Below are 13,428 nucleotides of genomic sequence, written 5' to 3' on the forward strand. Positions count from 1 at the left end.
TTACAATAATTCGCCTTTCATTTTCCAATTTTTTTTTTTTTTTTTTTTTTAATCTGCATAGACAGAAGAGAAGTGAAGTGAAAAGTGCGACACAGATTGGGAGTGAGAGAGCTAAATTAGTGCGCTTTGTGTCATTAAGTTTCGCTTCACTTGGGCACCATTTGTCGGCTCCTGCAATCAAGAGTACGCACTTAACAGTTTTCCACTCGACAACTGCAACTGGCCGCAAAACTCTGGCCGGGGAAAAGCGCTTTTCAATTTCGAACATTTTACGCAGCTCAGTTTTTGCTTTTAACCCCTTTTTGCCTTTGTGGACTTAACAAGAGTAGTCGTCGCAGTCGCAGTCGCAGTCGCAGTCGCAGCGCCTTTTCATTATTTTAGGCGAAAAGGCCAAAAACAGTTTAAAAAAAAAAACTTTTAAGCCCTAAACAGACTTGTGGTAGCCCAAAGTTAACATAAAATCCACACATATATATACAGATAATATATACATATATATTTAGATGGCAGGCACACCTTTAACAGAGAAAATTCGGATTTAAATAATATCGAAGGCTTAGGGAAAGAAAACTTTTTCAATTTGTTTAATACTTCAACTGATTCCCATTCACTGCGCTCAAACATAATTTTCGTTCGCTCCAACATCTTCTCAGCATTGGCAGAGGCGGAAAGTCAAATTTCGATTGATTGATGGATAGCCACAGGTGTGTGCTATACATAAACCTAACCTGCATGTGGCTATGATAAATTACTCAAATGGCCCTCCACTTCGCCCACATTTCATCTTTGTCTGTTATTGTATTGGATATCTGTCTTGTCACGCTCCGCACAGAGCTGTCAATAAGCAAATGGCCGCGATAAATCTCATGTGTAAATATCTTAACAACAATTTCCTCAACACACACACATACACACACAGCATGCAGCGAGCTTTAAATAAAATTCGTTGATATTAGTGACAGATTGTGTCCAACAGTGTGGCCAGTGAATTGTTGACATGTTGCGGCTTGTTCTCTTTTGCTGACAATTTAATTGAACAGTCCTTTAGTCAACCTCCATCTGTCCTCAGCTGTAATGCATCAGAAAAATTTTGTATAAATATGGTACATATATAGTATGTATGTATATAATGCAGCGAACTAGAGCGTAAAATGCAACTACAGCATTGCACACGGAATGTATACTTAATCTCGTTTAAATTGCATTCACTCTGCTTATTGTAATGCAATTTTAATAAAATAAATGCCAAAGCTTTGTTGTCTTTGACTTGAATGCCCTGCCAGGAAGTTTTTTATGCTCTCCTTCTTTCTCTCTCTTTTGATTTCAAAGTGAAAAGAGTGTATTGGTTTTATGTTGCAAAAGTCTTGTTGTGCACCACTCCCCTCGTGGCTGTATTGAAGCTAGACGTCCATTGAGGGTGTGTCAAAGGGGAAATAAATATATTTTGAACAACATAAATACAGATGAAGCTATTTAAAATGGATAATAGCGTATTCAGTAGAATATTAAAAATGTCACGGCAATAAATATATGTATGTGTTTTACCAGTTTGGCGAATGGGAGTTTCCTAAGTCTTAGATCTGGTAATTTTGACATTCTGTAAGGATTCAGTAACCACAAAAATAGTTGTAGTTAAGGCATGGATATCTAATTGTTGCACATAGCTCATTGTTATTAATCTCTATGTTTGACAAGGGACTTGAATTACTGCTTTGCTCGTAAAAGAATTAATGGAAAGTAATCAATGTAACTTACTCTCATTATGTTCCCCCAAAAAAATCACTTTTGAATTGAAGTTGGAATGGGTCAGTCGTGATTTTCCTATTTATTGGCAGAGCAGCGGGATGAAGCCGAAAGTTGCTATTCAATTACAGTTGTACATCGCCGGATGCTCAGCTATGAACGAGTATCATGGAATTGATTACGCCCAACTCAAAAATGTTTTCTACTTATAAATGATCTCCACAAATGGCCAGCATTGCAACTTATTGCTACTACCCAAGTGACAAAGATGACAAAACTTTGCCATTCGGCTTCATATCTGGACAATGCGAATCTATACAATGCCAGTTCCAAAGTCAGTAAACTCCTCGAAAAGCAAACTGTCGCAAAAATGAAAGCAGTGTCTGGCTTGTAGCAATACCCTAGCATCACAAAGGTATTTATGACTGAGCTCTTAAACAAATATCAAACAGCTTCAATACCCTGTCATTTATAAGCGAATGGACTTCATCCCTAATAGAATTACTTTGAGCAGCAACTCTTTTCTTACGTTCAGCATACTCTCTGTTGGGGTATACCTAATATTTAACGCTGTCGAATGAAGCGCATAAACTTTCGCGTTTATAAATCAAAAACTTTCAATTTTCTTTAGTTTTTTTCCGGTTGCCCCTGCTGCTGCTGCTGTTGCATTGAAACTTCCGGCGCCAATGGCTAGACGAGCAGCATTCAAATAAATAGTGAGAAAACTTTTCTTCCGTCTTGGCAGCTGTAGATAAAAGTGAAACTTTCAACTTCAAACTAAACGCAAATTGATCGAATACACGCACAGAATGCCATCAAAAGTGTCATTTAAAGAGCTGTATTATAAGCGAATTTCCATAGCTGAGGGAGTCCGTTTAAATTTTGTTGTATTTGCGTTAAGTTATCGTAGAAAAAATATCAATGTATCTAAATGTATTTGTGCATTAGGCAACAGTTGTATATTTCATTTACATAGTTTTTGCAATTTTTTTGCACACCTGCGAGGTCTGATAAAAATATGAATAGTTGGCACAATGCCCAAAAGGCAGCCACAGAGCAAAAATAATAATAATAAATTATAGTTATGCGCGCGACAAAAAATATACTAAAATAAATTATTGCATTTAGGAAAAGTGCAAATGGTGGTTAAGTGACAAAAACGAATGTGCAAAAGGGGAGAAAAAAGTACATATACTTATACACATATACATATGCATACACATACATACATATACAAGGACTAAAATGTGCTTAAACTATTACAAACGCTCAATTATACATAATTGAGCCCACAGTATGAATTATTTATTACTTTGTGTGCATGTGTTTGTATGTATTTGTGTGTATTCGTGTCTGACTTAAATAGCAGACCTAAATATTAATAATGTCACACAGCGTGCAGCAGAAAGTTGAGCAGGACACATAATTGTTTTGGTAGCCTCATTAAGGGCCAAGATGTGTGTCCAGGCACAGCCAGAGCCGGCATTCATATGGTCAGAGCACAGCACGAGATTATTGCGATTATTCACTTAAACGGAAATTGCACACCAGCTAACAAACACACACACACACATACACATTAACACACACTGACGCGCGTGTATGTCCTTTAAAGCCTTCGGGAAATTGTTATAGCATTTTATGCTCATATAAATCTATGGAATCTGGAATCTTGAGCAACGCCTGCTTCGCATCGTAATGAAGGCAGGAAACTATTTCAGGCATATTTATCAGGCAGAAGTATTCTGAATAGCAGGAAGGGTATATTAGTAGTGTATATAAAGTTGTTTTCCAGCTGCCAGTCACAAAATCTTTCTCTGCTCAACATTTTCTGTAAAAAATCAATTGATTTAATTGTCAACGATTTTCATTCAAATATTTACATATATACATATTTAATGTTCTGCTACATTTGTAATTATTTTTAATTTAATTAAAAAGTAATTTACTTTTGTATTGCAGATGAAAGTTATTCAAATTGATTTTAAATGAATTGTCTGTTCAGCACAAATTCAATTTAATACACAGAAGAAAAAAACAAGAAGGCTCTAGTGAAAACTTCTCGACTAGGAGATACCCTGAACTCTCCAAGCTAAAACTCGAATCATTTTGCGTTTCGTTTATGCACACATACATCTCAATGATCTCGAGGGGTCAATGACCTCGAGAGGGCGGTGACCTTAAGAGGGTTTTGACCTCGAGAGGCCACTGCTTGATTCTATAAAATACATGAGTCTACATTTAAAATTTGGAAGCTCTAGCTCTAAAGGAGTAGGAGATATAATAAAAATAACCAATTTTCCATAAGGTTTTTATTCGACAATAAAATATCGAGGGTAGTTATCGATTTTTGGAGAAAAATTCGATATGTGCGGACCTAGCAAATAAATTTCAACTCTCTAGCTCTGATATCGACGCTTTCATACAAACGGGCGGATAGACGGACGGACAGACGGGCGGGCTAAATTTACTCAGCTCGTCGCACTGATCAAATATATACTTGGTGGGGTCTGTCACGCCTCCTTTTACATGTTACATAGTTTTAACAAAACCATTATACCCTGATTTCCCATTGAAATGGGTTCAGGGTATTAATAAGGCCAGAAAAGGGAAATACTTTATAAGCAGCAGCAAGTTTTCAGTAATTAGTTGGCTCAAATGAAATTGTAGTGCCAGCCACCCCTCTGCCCCCTCCCATTACACCTGGCTTTTACGCTTTGGCTTTTCTCATGTGCAGCTGTCACTTTTAAAAAGTTGCCATCACCCTCAACAAAATTTGGCGCATAATTCGCAGCTCTGTATAAAATTTAATTAAGACGCTCGAAACTTTTTCACACTTTGACACAAGCCCCAAGCATATGCACTGGCCCAGCCACTGGCCCCCATAATACTTTAGCTCTTGCCGCTGTCGCTGCCGTTGCTGCTGTCCCCAAGCTACGCTTCGATCTTGACGGTCTCAGTCGGTTAGCTCCAGGGGCGTTAAGGCAACTACTTTACTTTGGCTTTGGCGAAACTTTCGCATTTGGCCAGACCGCTGCGAAGCTGCATAATATTGCAAACTGTGAACTGGCAGCGGATAAAATTATGCGCCCTGCTGAGCGCTTTGTTAATTATGCTGCAGCCCCCGAGTAGCTGCAGCTTGCAACTTCTTACTGCTACTTCCTGCCATTGTTGTTAGCTTTCTTGGCAACCGCAAAAGTTTTGTTGCACAATTTGCGCTCAAACAAAGCCAAAACAATTTAATTGTCGCCGCGCAAGCAACCAGTTTCCTATCGCGTGCCAACACAAGGCAATCTTTATGGTGTATAGATTATGCAATCTGCAGACCCCAATCGAACCCTTGACACTTCCATGATACAAACACAGCTCTAAACCCTACAAAAAAATGAAAATGAAAATGAAAAAGCAACAAAAATGCCCAACCAATCCGCAACAGTCGTTTGGCTGCAGCCAGAAGGCCAAATCCGACAACTTTTTGTACGAATGGAATTGAATAAACGAGGTATCTGAGCTTTAATAGAAATGTGCGAGTGGCAAGGGCCGTTCAGGGTATCTTCTAGTCGAGCTTATTGTCAACTAGAGTACTTTTACTTGTTATTCCCAATTGAATTTGGGGTGAACAGATTAGATGGTTTCTCCTAAAATGTATGCAACAGGATGACAGAGACGTAGGGAAACACGAAATACCAATAAGTATTTTCCTTTTTCTTAAAACCAAATAAAATTTAAAAGTTTAATAATGTTGTCATTTAATATTAATATTATTTAATATATAATTTCTCATAAATTCTCTAACTATCAACATTTTCAACAAGATAAAAAAATAAATAATTAATTCAAAGAAATTAAAAATAAACAAAATAAAATCAAATCTCGGCTCTACTGCAAACACTATAATATAAGCGCGTCAGCTTTAATTTTACATCACATTAAATTCCCATCGTAAGAGATCTATATTGTAAAGAGATTCTCTGTATTCGTTTTTACAGCCGAACAGCTTGATCATGCTACTCCGACCTCATAATACGAACATAAAGAGAGCTACTATCGTTTGAATAGTGCAGATGCTCATGCATCACAGCTCAGCTGCATATACATAAAATATATACGATTTATACAATTTGCCGAGAACTGCAGGAAGGGCACAAGTAAAACACTTTGAAGAGAATAGAAAAGGAGAAGAGCTACTGGCACTCTTGCCCTTACAGAGCATCAGCTAGTCAAGCAGCTCTGTCCTAAGCACTCGAGCTTATTTTTTCTAGCTTTTTAGTGGCAAACACGCGCAAATCTACAAACACACTCAGCCAGCCATGTTTTGTCTCTGCCGATAGCCAACTTGTTTCCGGATGCCATCGATGTATTCCACGGCTCGCTAATGAGCAAGGACATTAAATAACAAGGCAACAGCGGCCGCTGCATTTGATGCACGTTTCTTGTACGGAACTGGACACGAGCCGCACATACACACATAGTCACAGCCACGAGCAAAACAAAGGCTATTTGTAATTGATTTGCTAGGCTTTGGCTAACGTTAATGTTTTAACAAGGACATTCTTGAGGTTTTCTATTACAGCTAGCACTTTGGGGAAGGAACTGGAACTTTGAGCTTGCTACACGCAGACTGCGAAATAGAATTCCTTTCAAATTTAAAAATGCCTAAGAGCGTCACTTTGGCAACGCGCCAAGGCGCACAAGACGTTGGTCTGGGCCCCAGAACTTTTTGCGCTGACAGAAAGCAGCCGCAGCAGCAGCAGGAGTAGGAGCAGGAGAAGGAACAGCAACCACCCTGTCCTAGCTAAAAGGCACTAAAAAGGCAGAAAAATGTCTGCAAGGGGGTCGACTGGCTGCTGGCTGCTGCCTGACTAGCTAGCTGGCTGGCTGGCTGTTTGGCATGGGAAAATGTTACAACTACTGAAAACTTGTTATCTTAATGGATATTTTGTACTTCGTTTGTGGTTTAAATTGACTCACTCGGCCGACCAGAGCTGGCTCGCTTGCCTCCCGGCGCACATAGCGAAAAACTAGCGCAAAAGAAAGAAAACTCTTTTACCCTCTTGTTGCATTATTTGTTGAATATGTTTGCCTTTTCTTCTTTTTTATAATCTTTTCTTTTTTTGTTTGGCAATGAAGCTGTCAGCCTGTGAACTACATAAGTAAATTCAATATTTTAGTAGCATAGTTCTTATTAGATTTTAGAGTCTGCGTTGAGCAAAGGCTAACTTAATTAAATTCTAGTTCAGTGTCACACGTCGTATACGCAATGATTGCTAATCCAACTCAAGCCACGCAAATGAAATGGAATCAATTAAACAATTGTAATTGGATTAGCACAAGAGCCTTGACGCCGTCTTGAATGCCAAACAGCGACACTGACTACCAAAATTTAATTATGTAAACTCACTTTGGGGGTATTTCAGGCATTTTCTATTGGAAAGTTCACTTAATTAAACTTTCACTGCTTGACAAATACGTGAAATATTTACGCAGAATTTAAATTCAAGTTGACTTTGGCTGCAGCTAATTAAATTGAAACGCGAAAGCGAACGCAAGGCGTGAACAAAACATATACTAAGCATATACATGTACATATACATATATACTACGAACATGAGCTAAAGTTAATTTTCGTCTTGATTGCATTTCGTTTCATTCCCAACGTTTCCACTTCGCATAAAGTATCTCAATGCCCAGCACCAACAGAGCAACGCCATAGCTAAAGAGCAGTATTATCAGCGCCGAGCTTATGGTATCCATATCCACCTGTTAGTAAAGGTACTTTAAAACATAAACTCATTCCAACTTTGTTGGCAACCCACGTGCAAATCGGATGTCTCAATTTTCTTCACACAGGGCGGCTTCCTCGAATGCCAAATATTAAACTGATAGGAAAAGATGCCCGTCTCTGTAACACGTCTCAGGCTGGCCAAAGTAAAATCAAATTTTAAAATATTTTGCCAGGCTTTCAGCATTCTCACTTACCCATACGATATGACCTTGCGCATGGGCGAATTCTTTTGGGTTATGCTGACTGTTTTCTGTGGGGCAAACATGCTGACCTCAGTCAGATCACAAATCTCACGCTCGTCAAATGTTTCGGCAATAATTTTATAGGCAGCCGCAACATCCACGTGAAAGGCGAAGCCTAGATAGAAAATTATTTGCAGTCTATCTACCGCACATGTGGCTCAGCTTACGTTCGTGCTTGACTCGGCGTAAGCCCGTATCCGGATCTAGCCAATTAGTGGCTGTGTTCTCCTTGGCGTGTGCGCCAACCTCATGACTGTGCACAATATCGCGAAATGATTTGGCATCAGCCCCAGGTGGCGGCGGCTCTGACTCCTCCTCGCCACCCGCGCCGCCCACATTCTCATTGTTGGATGGCACCTTGGTAATTTTCTTGGCATACAGCTCCATGGAAACGGGATCTTTAGTGTTCTGTGAAGTATTTGCAAACAAGCATCAAGTATTGTTCTAGCTGTGCCCAATGCCTACCAAGAAGTAATCGCGATTGTATACAATATCCTCGACACCAACTTGCAGCGAGCTGTGCACCAAGTCGCTCAGGGTCTTGATAGTCTTTGGCTTCTCCATGAGCAGCGTGCCCACAATGCTGGCCGAGTAGAACTGATAGATGCAGAAGGAGAAGAGCAGACAGGTGATGACAATGGTGCGGCCCGAGATGAAGCTGGTGGAGAAGCCCAAGCCCTGCTGGCAAATGATACCCACAAAGAACAGCACGGACTCCAGCAGGAGACCTTCGCGAGTTGAGCTCTTGCTCAATGCCTGACGCTTGCTGATGTAGTTGCACAGTCTCGCATAGCAGCGCTGTCGAAATCCACCGACCACTGGCAGCAAATGCAATGAGGCGACTGAGACATCATCATTCTCCAATGCAGGCACCTCCTGCTGCTGCTCCTGTGCCTGCTGCTGCTGCAGAGTATGATGATGGTGATGATAATGATGCCGTGGAGCACCGCCCTTTGGCTTGATGAGCGCTGCACCCTGCTGCGGCACCAGCTTCCACTCAAGGGTGGTCAATAGCCAGAGAATACACACAGTGGCAACACCACACACCAAGATCAATATCCAAACATCGTTGGTGAATGGCTGCAGGAATACGATGCGATCCTTTTGTGTGTTGCGAGGATGGCGAAAAATGAAGCACGGCCGACTCGACCAGCTGCGGCCGGCTGCATCGATCCACTTGTGACGCTCCAGCCAATAGAAAATGGGCGAACCGCCAATGTCCGTCTCGTTGCGTATGAGCGCCCCAATCATGCCATCGAAGCGGCCATTCTTCAGATAGCCCCAGGTGGAGGTGCGCGACAGCACAAACGTCCAGTTGAACATGTCTCGGACGGCCATCAGCAGATTGAAATTGAAGCGATTCATTGTATCGATATGGCCCGAGACCGTGTGCGTTAGGTAGTAAAGCAGCGTGCCCGTCATGTTTTTGTTGGTCACCTGTCAACGACAAGGCTTTCGAGTGTTAGCAATGCCCGCCCCCTCCACTTCCCCCTCCCACAAACACCTACCACAACCATGCAGCGCACTTGGGCATGCTGCATGTTGAGACGACGCAGCAGCGTCGATGTGGTGCGAAACCAACTGTGCAGCTGCAGTCCGTCTGTCAACGTGAAGCTGCCAATTTCCGTAATGTTAACATGTCCGCCGTAAGTGCGACCGGGACTCCTAAGTTATATTTATAAAAAAAAAAATCAAATAAAATGAATACCCTAGTTTAATGAGTCTAAAAATTTGTTTCGTTTGCCTTCAAGTCTCATGTTTGAAATCAATTCCTGTCTAAAATGGGAACATCCTAATGCTATTCCAATCAAAGACATTCATAGTTACGCTCCTGCTGCAGCACCCACTTCTCGTTAACACTAACTGTCAGTAGCAACAAGTCAATAGCAAATACAACTGACAGCTGTTCCTAGCAGTGCCAGAGACAGACCGTCCCAGCCCCCCACATAACATACCAGATGTCGTACAGTGAATAGCTGGCGTCTTGGGGCGTTCGCTTAGCCAGAGTTAGCTCCGTGTTCATGTAGAAGTTCAGGGTCTCCATTAAGCTTTCAATGGGCTCTAGCTCATCCGTATCCGTGTCTGTGCTCGTATCCATCAGATGCAGCTGCTGTTGGGGCCGCATCACGCCCGCACTTACGTGCAGCGCATAATCCTCAATCAATAGCCAGTGATATTTATCGTTGTAGAGCATCTTGGCTGAAGCCTTGCAAATAGTTGCAGCTGAGCACTCAATATGCATAAGGACATGCTACCGCCTGTCCGTGCCACTTACCATCTCCAGGAAACGACGACTTAGCATGCCACATGCCAAATCCACGGCCACAACTTGCCGCAGCGCCTCCACCCTCAACACGCTGTCCAACCAATCGGCGCTGCTTGAAGCTGTGCCGAGAGCTGTGCCCGATCTGCCTCCCACTCCGCCTCCGCCACCGCCTGCCGGTCTGCCGCGCGGCCAGCCCCTACTGCCTGACTTCCCCCTCGGCTGATGCAGCACATCCAGCATCACAATCCGCACAAAGGGCCTGCGCTGCACGTTGTCCCGATAGAGGCTACCAATCAGCTGCGCATTCTTGGCCTCGAATGCCGCGTAAAGTTGTTTCAGGTTGGCGCGAGTGGCGTGCACATTGCCCGTGTCATTGCTGGCGGGATTGCGGCAGGTGAAGTAAGTTAACCTCGGTATTTGTTTGTGCCCCACCACAAACTCCAACATCAGCCGGCTCTGCAGCCGCGCCGTCCTCTCCGCCGGCTCGAACTCTGCCAGCCGAACGCCAGCCACGAGACTGAGTAATAGCAAAACGGTTGGGCAGCCAGCCATGTCTCCAAATGGCGTTTTGATGGCTGTGCCACCGCTCTTATAAGAACTTCCGCCAACTGCTCAATTATGAATAAATGTCGCAGATATTGCGTGGAATTGTGGAATTGCCCGAATTGTGTTGGTCGCCGTAAATCAGCCATTGGAATTTCACTTTTCTTGTCAGCTTGACACAATTATTATTCAATTTTCATCAATTAGCTTTCATAATTCAAAGGGCCAGACCCACGACCACAGACATTTGCATTTACCCATAAATATGCATGTGAATGCCCATGTGAATGCGTATGAATATCTGTTCACTGGAAAATGCTGTCCATTGTAATCTCTCTGTGTGTGTGTGTGTGTGTGTGTGTGGGGGCGTTGTATGTGTGTGTTTCTGTGTTTTGTCCTTTGGGTATTCATTCGGTTTTGCAATGCGCCCATGTCACAAAAATTTTGACAGTTTGTCACTTTAATTGAATCTCTATGCAAAAGGTCCTCGAAAAAGTTTGCTTTACTTAAAAGTTAAATAGCTTTTGTTAAAGATATGACAGCTAAAAATGTATAAACATTTTCAAAGCAAACCAAAAATAGTCTTTAATTAGAGTATGAAGTCTATCTATACAATTTCCTTCTCAAACATTTTTCTAGTTAAGCAATATTAAATATTTAATTTAAAGACAAACAAGTCTCTAATTGCTGACCCTACAACATATTAGGCTTTATGATTTCTCGTGTTTCCTTTTAATATTTTGCTCTTGCCATTATTTAATTCCTATTTTTTTGTTTCCTGCTCAGGTTTAAAGCAAGGCAATGGCCAAGGTCCTGGCCGCAAACTCATATTTCCTTATTATCTGCGCGGCTCCATCCTAATAGCAAAGAGCAAGGCAGGAAAAAAACGACTGAAATGGAATTATTAATGGCACTGTCCATTTGCTGCTAAGTGGCGCAAATTACATTTTTGTTTATTTTGCTGGAGGTTTAACGCTGTTGTCTTATTTTTTTATATATTTTTTTATTATATTTTTTTTCTTTAGCAAGTTGACTTTTTGGCCTTAAGGCGTTGTTGCTTCTGTTGACTGTCTCTAGCTCTCCCTCTCTCTCTCTCTATATATATATATATATATATTTTTTCTTTTAAATTTCGTATAGTCTCAAAGCGTACTTTGTATGGCTTTTGGGTGTTCGCTGAAATTCTTAATTGTTCTTGGCAGCAAACGGAGCGCGAAGACTTTGCGTTTTCGCCGAGCGCGTCGAAGCGCATCGCTTTAATGGCTGCACAATGCTTCAATACCTTTTTGGCTGTTATTTATTAGCCCCTCCGACACCCCTCTGGCCTCGTCCACATGTGAGGCAAGCGAGCACACACTGCGTATGTGTAATATTCGTGCTTGTAAGCGGATTTGAAGACTTTTGGAGCAAAACTACAAAGTTGAGCATAGCCCCGAAAAGTTTGAGCCAATAGCTCGAACGAGTCGTTGTTCATGCAATTAGAAAATGATTGCATATGTATGAGGTCTCCGCTTAGAGTTTGCTTTGTCCTTAAAGAGCAAGCACTTACGGCAACCAACTTTTGCTAAACTGTCTCTAATGAGTGGTAAAGTGCACATTTGCAAGTGCAACGAGCAGTCAGCCAATAAAAAATAAAAATAAAAACACACAACACAAGCAAAATAAGAAGATGACAACAACAAATGACAAAAACTTGCCCAGCAAGAAAACTTTTTCATGAAAGCAGCTACTTTTCTTTCAGCCCCTCTCTCACACTCGCTATCTCTCTCTCTCTCTCTCTCTCTCTCTCTCTCTCTCTCTCTCTCTCTCTCTCTCTCTCTCTCTCTCTCTCTCTCTCTCTCTCTCTCTCTCTCTCTCTCTCTCTCTGGCTGTCTCTATCTGCCTGACGTGCTGTGGCAATTTGCGTGCCTGGCATATTGGCCCCATGAAGTGTCAACGGCAGTTGCAACTGTCGCCGCTTTTGGGCTTGCTTTATGAGGCCCCGTTACTGCGGCTAAAAGTCACAGCCAAGTGCAGGAGTAAACCACAACAAAGGCGTGCAAAAGCGCAAACTGAACAAGCACAAGCTGAAAAGCAGCGGCACAAAGTGAACGAGTGGAGCAAGTTTTTTTTTTTTTTTTTTTTTTGGGGTGGCCACACGAGGGACTTGTTGGTGGCTAAAAGTGCCAAACGACATTTGCATGCAAATGATGCAGGCAGCCAAGTGGCAAGCAGCAAGCGGCCCAACTGCCCAACAGAACTGACTCGCCCGATACTCGTAGGTACTGCAATTGCCCGGACGTGTAACGTGGTGCATTGGCCCCGGCCAGATGAGCTTGCTTGGTGCTAATGAGATCAGCATGCAAATGCAACTGCGCGCTGCTGCTGCCAAGACTAAGAGCTAAGAGCCGCACTCAATAAGCCAGGAAATTGCAATGAAAGTAAGCCATTACAGCTGCACATTATACAGTTATATTACAGCCGTAAGTGCCTTACAGCATTCATCAGCATCAGCCCAGCATAATATGACAAGCCGCATTAATCAGCTCACGGCTCACAGATCACGAACCACTTGAAACACGTAAATTTAAAAGGCCAAAAGAGCTGAGCTCTCTCACCCTCTCTCTCTCTGTTTCTCGCTCTCCCTCACTCTGATGATGATTTCAATTTATGTTTTTTTCATTTTTTGTACTGAAATTTTCATTTCCATTTTCATTGCTCAACCTGACTGACTACACTCCGAACACGGCCAATGGTAATTTTTCCAGCTGAGCTGCTCCGACACGAAAGCAACTCAAGCCCGCAGCTAAACTCCAGCTTTATGATGTTGCACGTATTACACACACACACACACACACACACGCACACAT

General features: G+C 42.2%; 1 protein-coding gene across 1 annotated transcript; it reads right to left on the reverse strand.

Moving 5' to 3' along the window:
- Positions 1-6,158: 6,158 nt before the first annotated feature.
- Positions 6,159-10,581, reverse strand: Ir64a (Ionotropic receptor 64a). Its single transcript, XM_089467922.1, has 8 exons — positions 10,046-10,581; positions 9,726-9,976; positions 9,279-9,435; positions 8,236-9,207; positions 7,938-8,178; positions 7,723-7,885; positions 7,560-7,662; positions 6,159-7,503 (listed from the first exon to the last, which is right to left on the reverse strand). Exons 1-8 carry the CDS (start codon positions 10,481-10,483, stop codon positions 7,390-7,392), a joined length of 2,439 nt encoding a protein of 812 aa, XP_089324048.1. The 5' UTR covers positions 10,484-10,581; the 3' UTR covers positions 6,159-7,389.
- Between the last annotated feature and the right edge of the window lie 2,847 nt (positions 10,582-13,428).

The sequence above is a fragment of the Drosophila arizonae genome, chromosome 4 (genome assembly GCF_054131065.1).
Source record: "Drosophila arizonae isolate 15081-1271.41 chromosome 4, UAZ_ARI_1.0, whole genome shotgun sequence".
Lineage (NCBI taxonomy): Eukaryota > Metazoa > Arthropoda > Insecta > Diptera > Drosophilidae > Drosophila > Drosophila arizonae.

Bases quoted from the DNA above. Each gene is read 5' to 3' on its own strand.
- Ir64a (XM_089467922.1), bottom strand. From the start codon at position 10,483: ATGTTGGAGTTTGTGGTGGGGCACAAACAAATACCGAGGTTAACTTAC. The intron at 9,977-10,045 runs GTAAGTGGCACG...ACTATTTGCAAG, and splicing joins GTCGTCGTTTCCTGGAGATG to GCTTCAGCCAAGATGCTCTA. The intron at 8,179-8,235 runs GTAGGCATTGGG...AATACTTCACAG, and splicing joins ACAATCGCGATTACTTCTTG to AACACTAAAGATCCCGTTTC.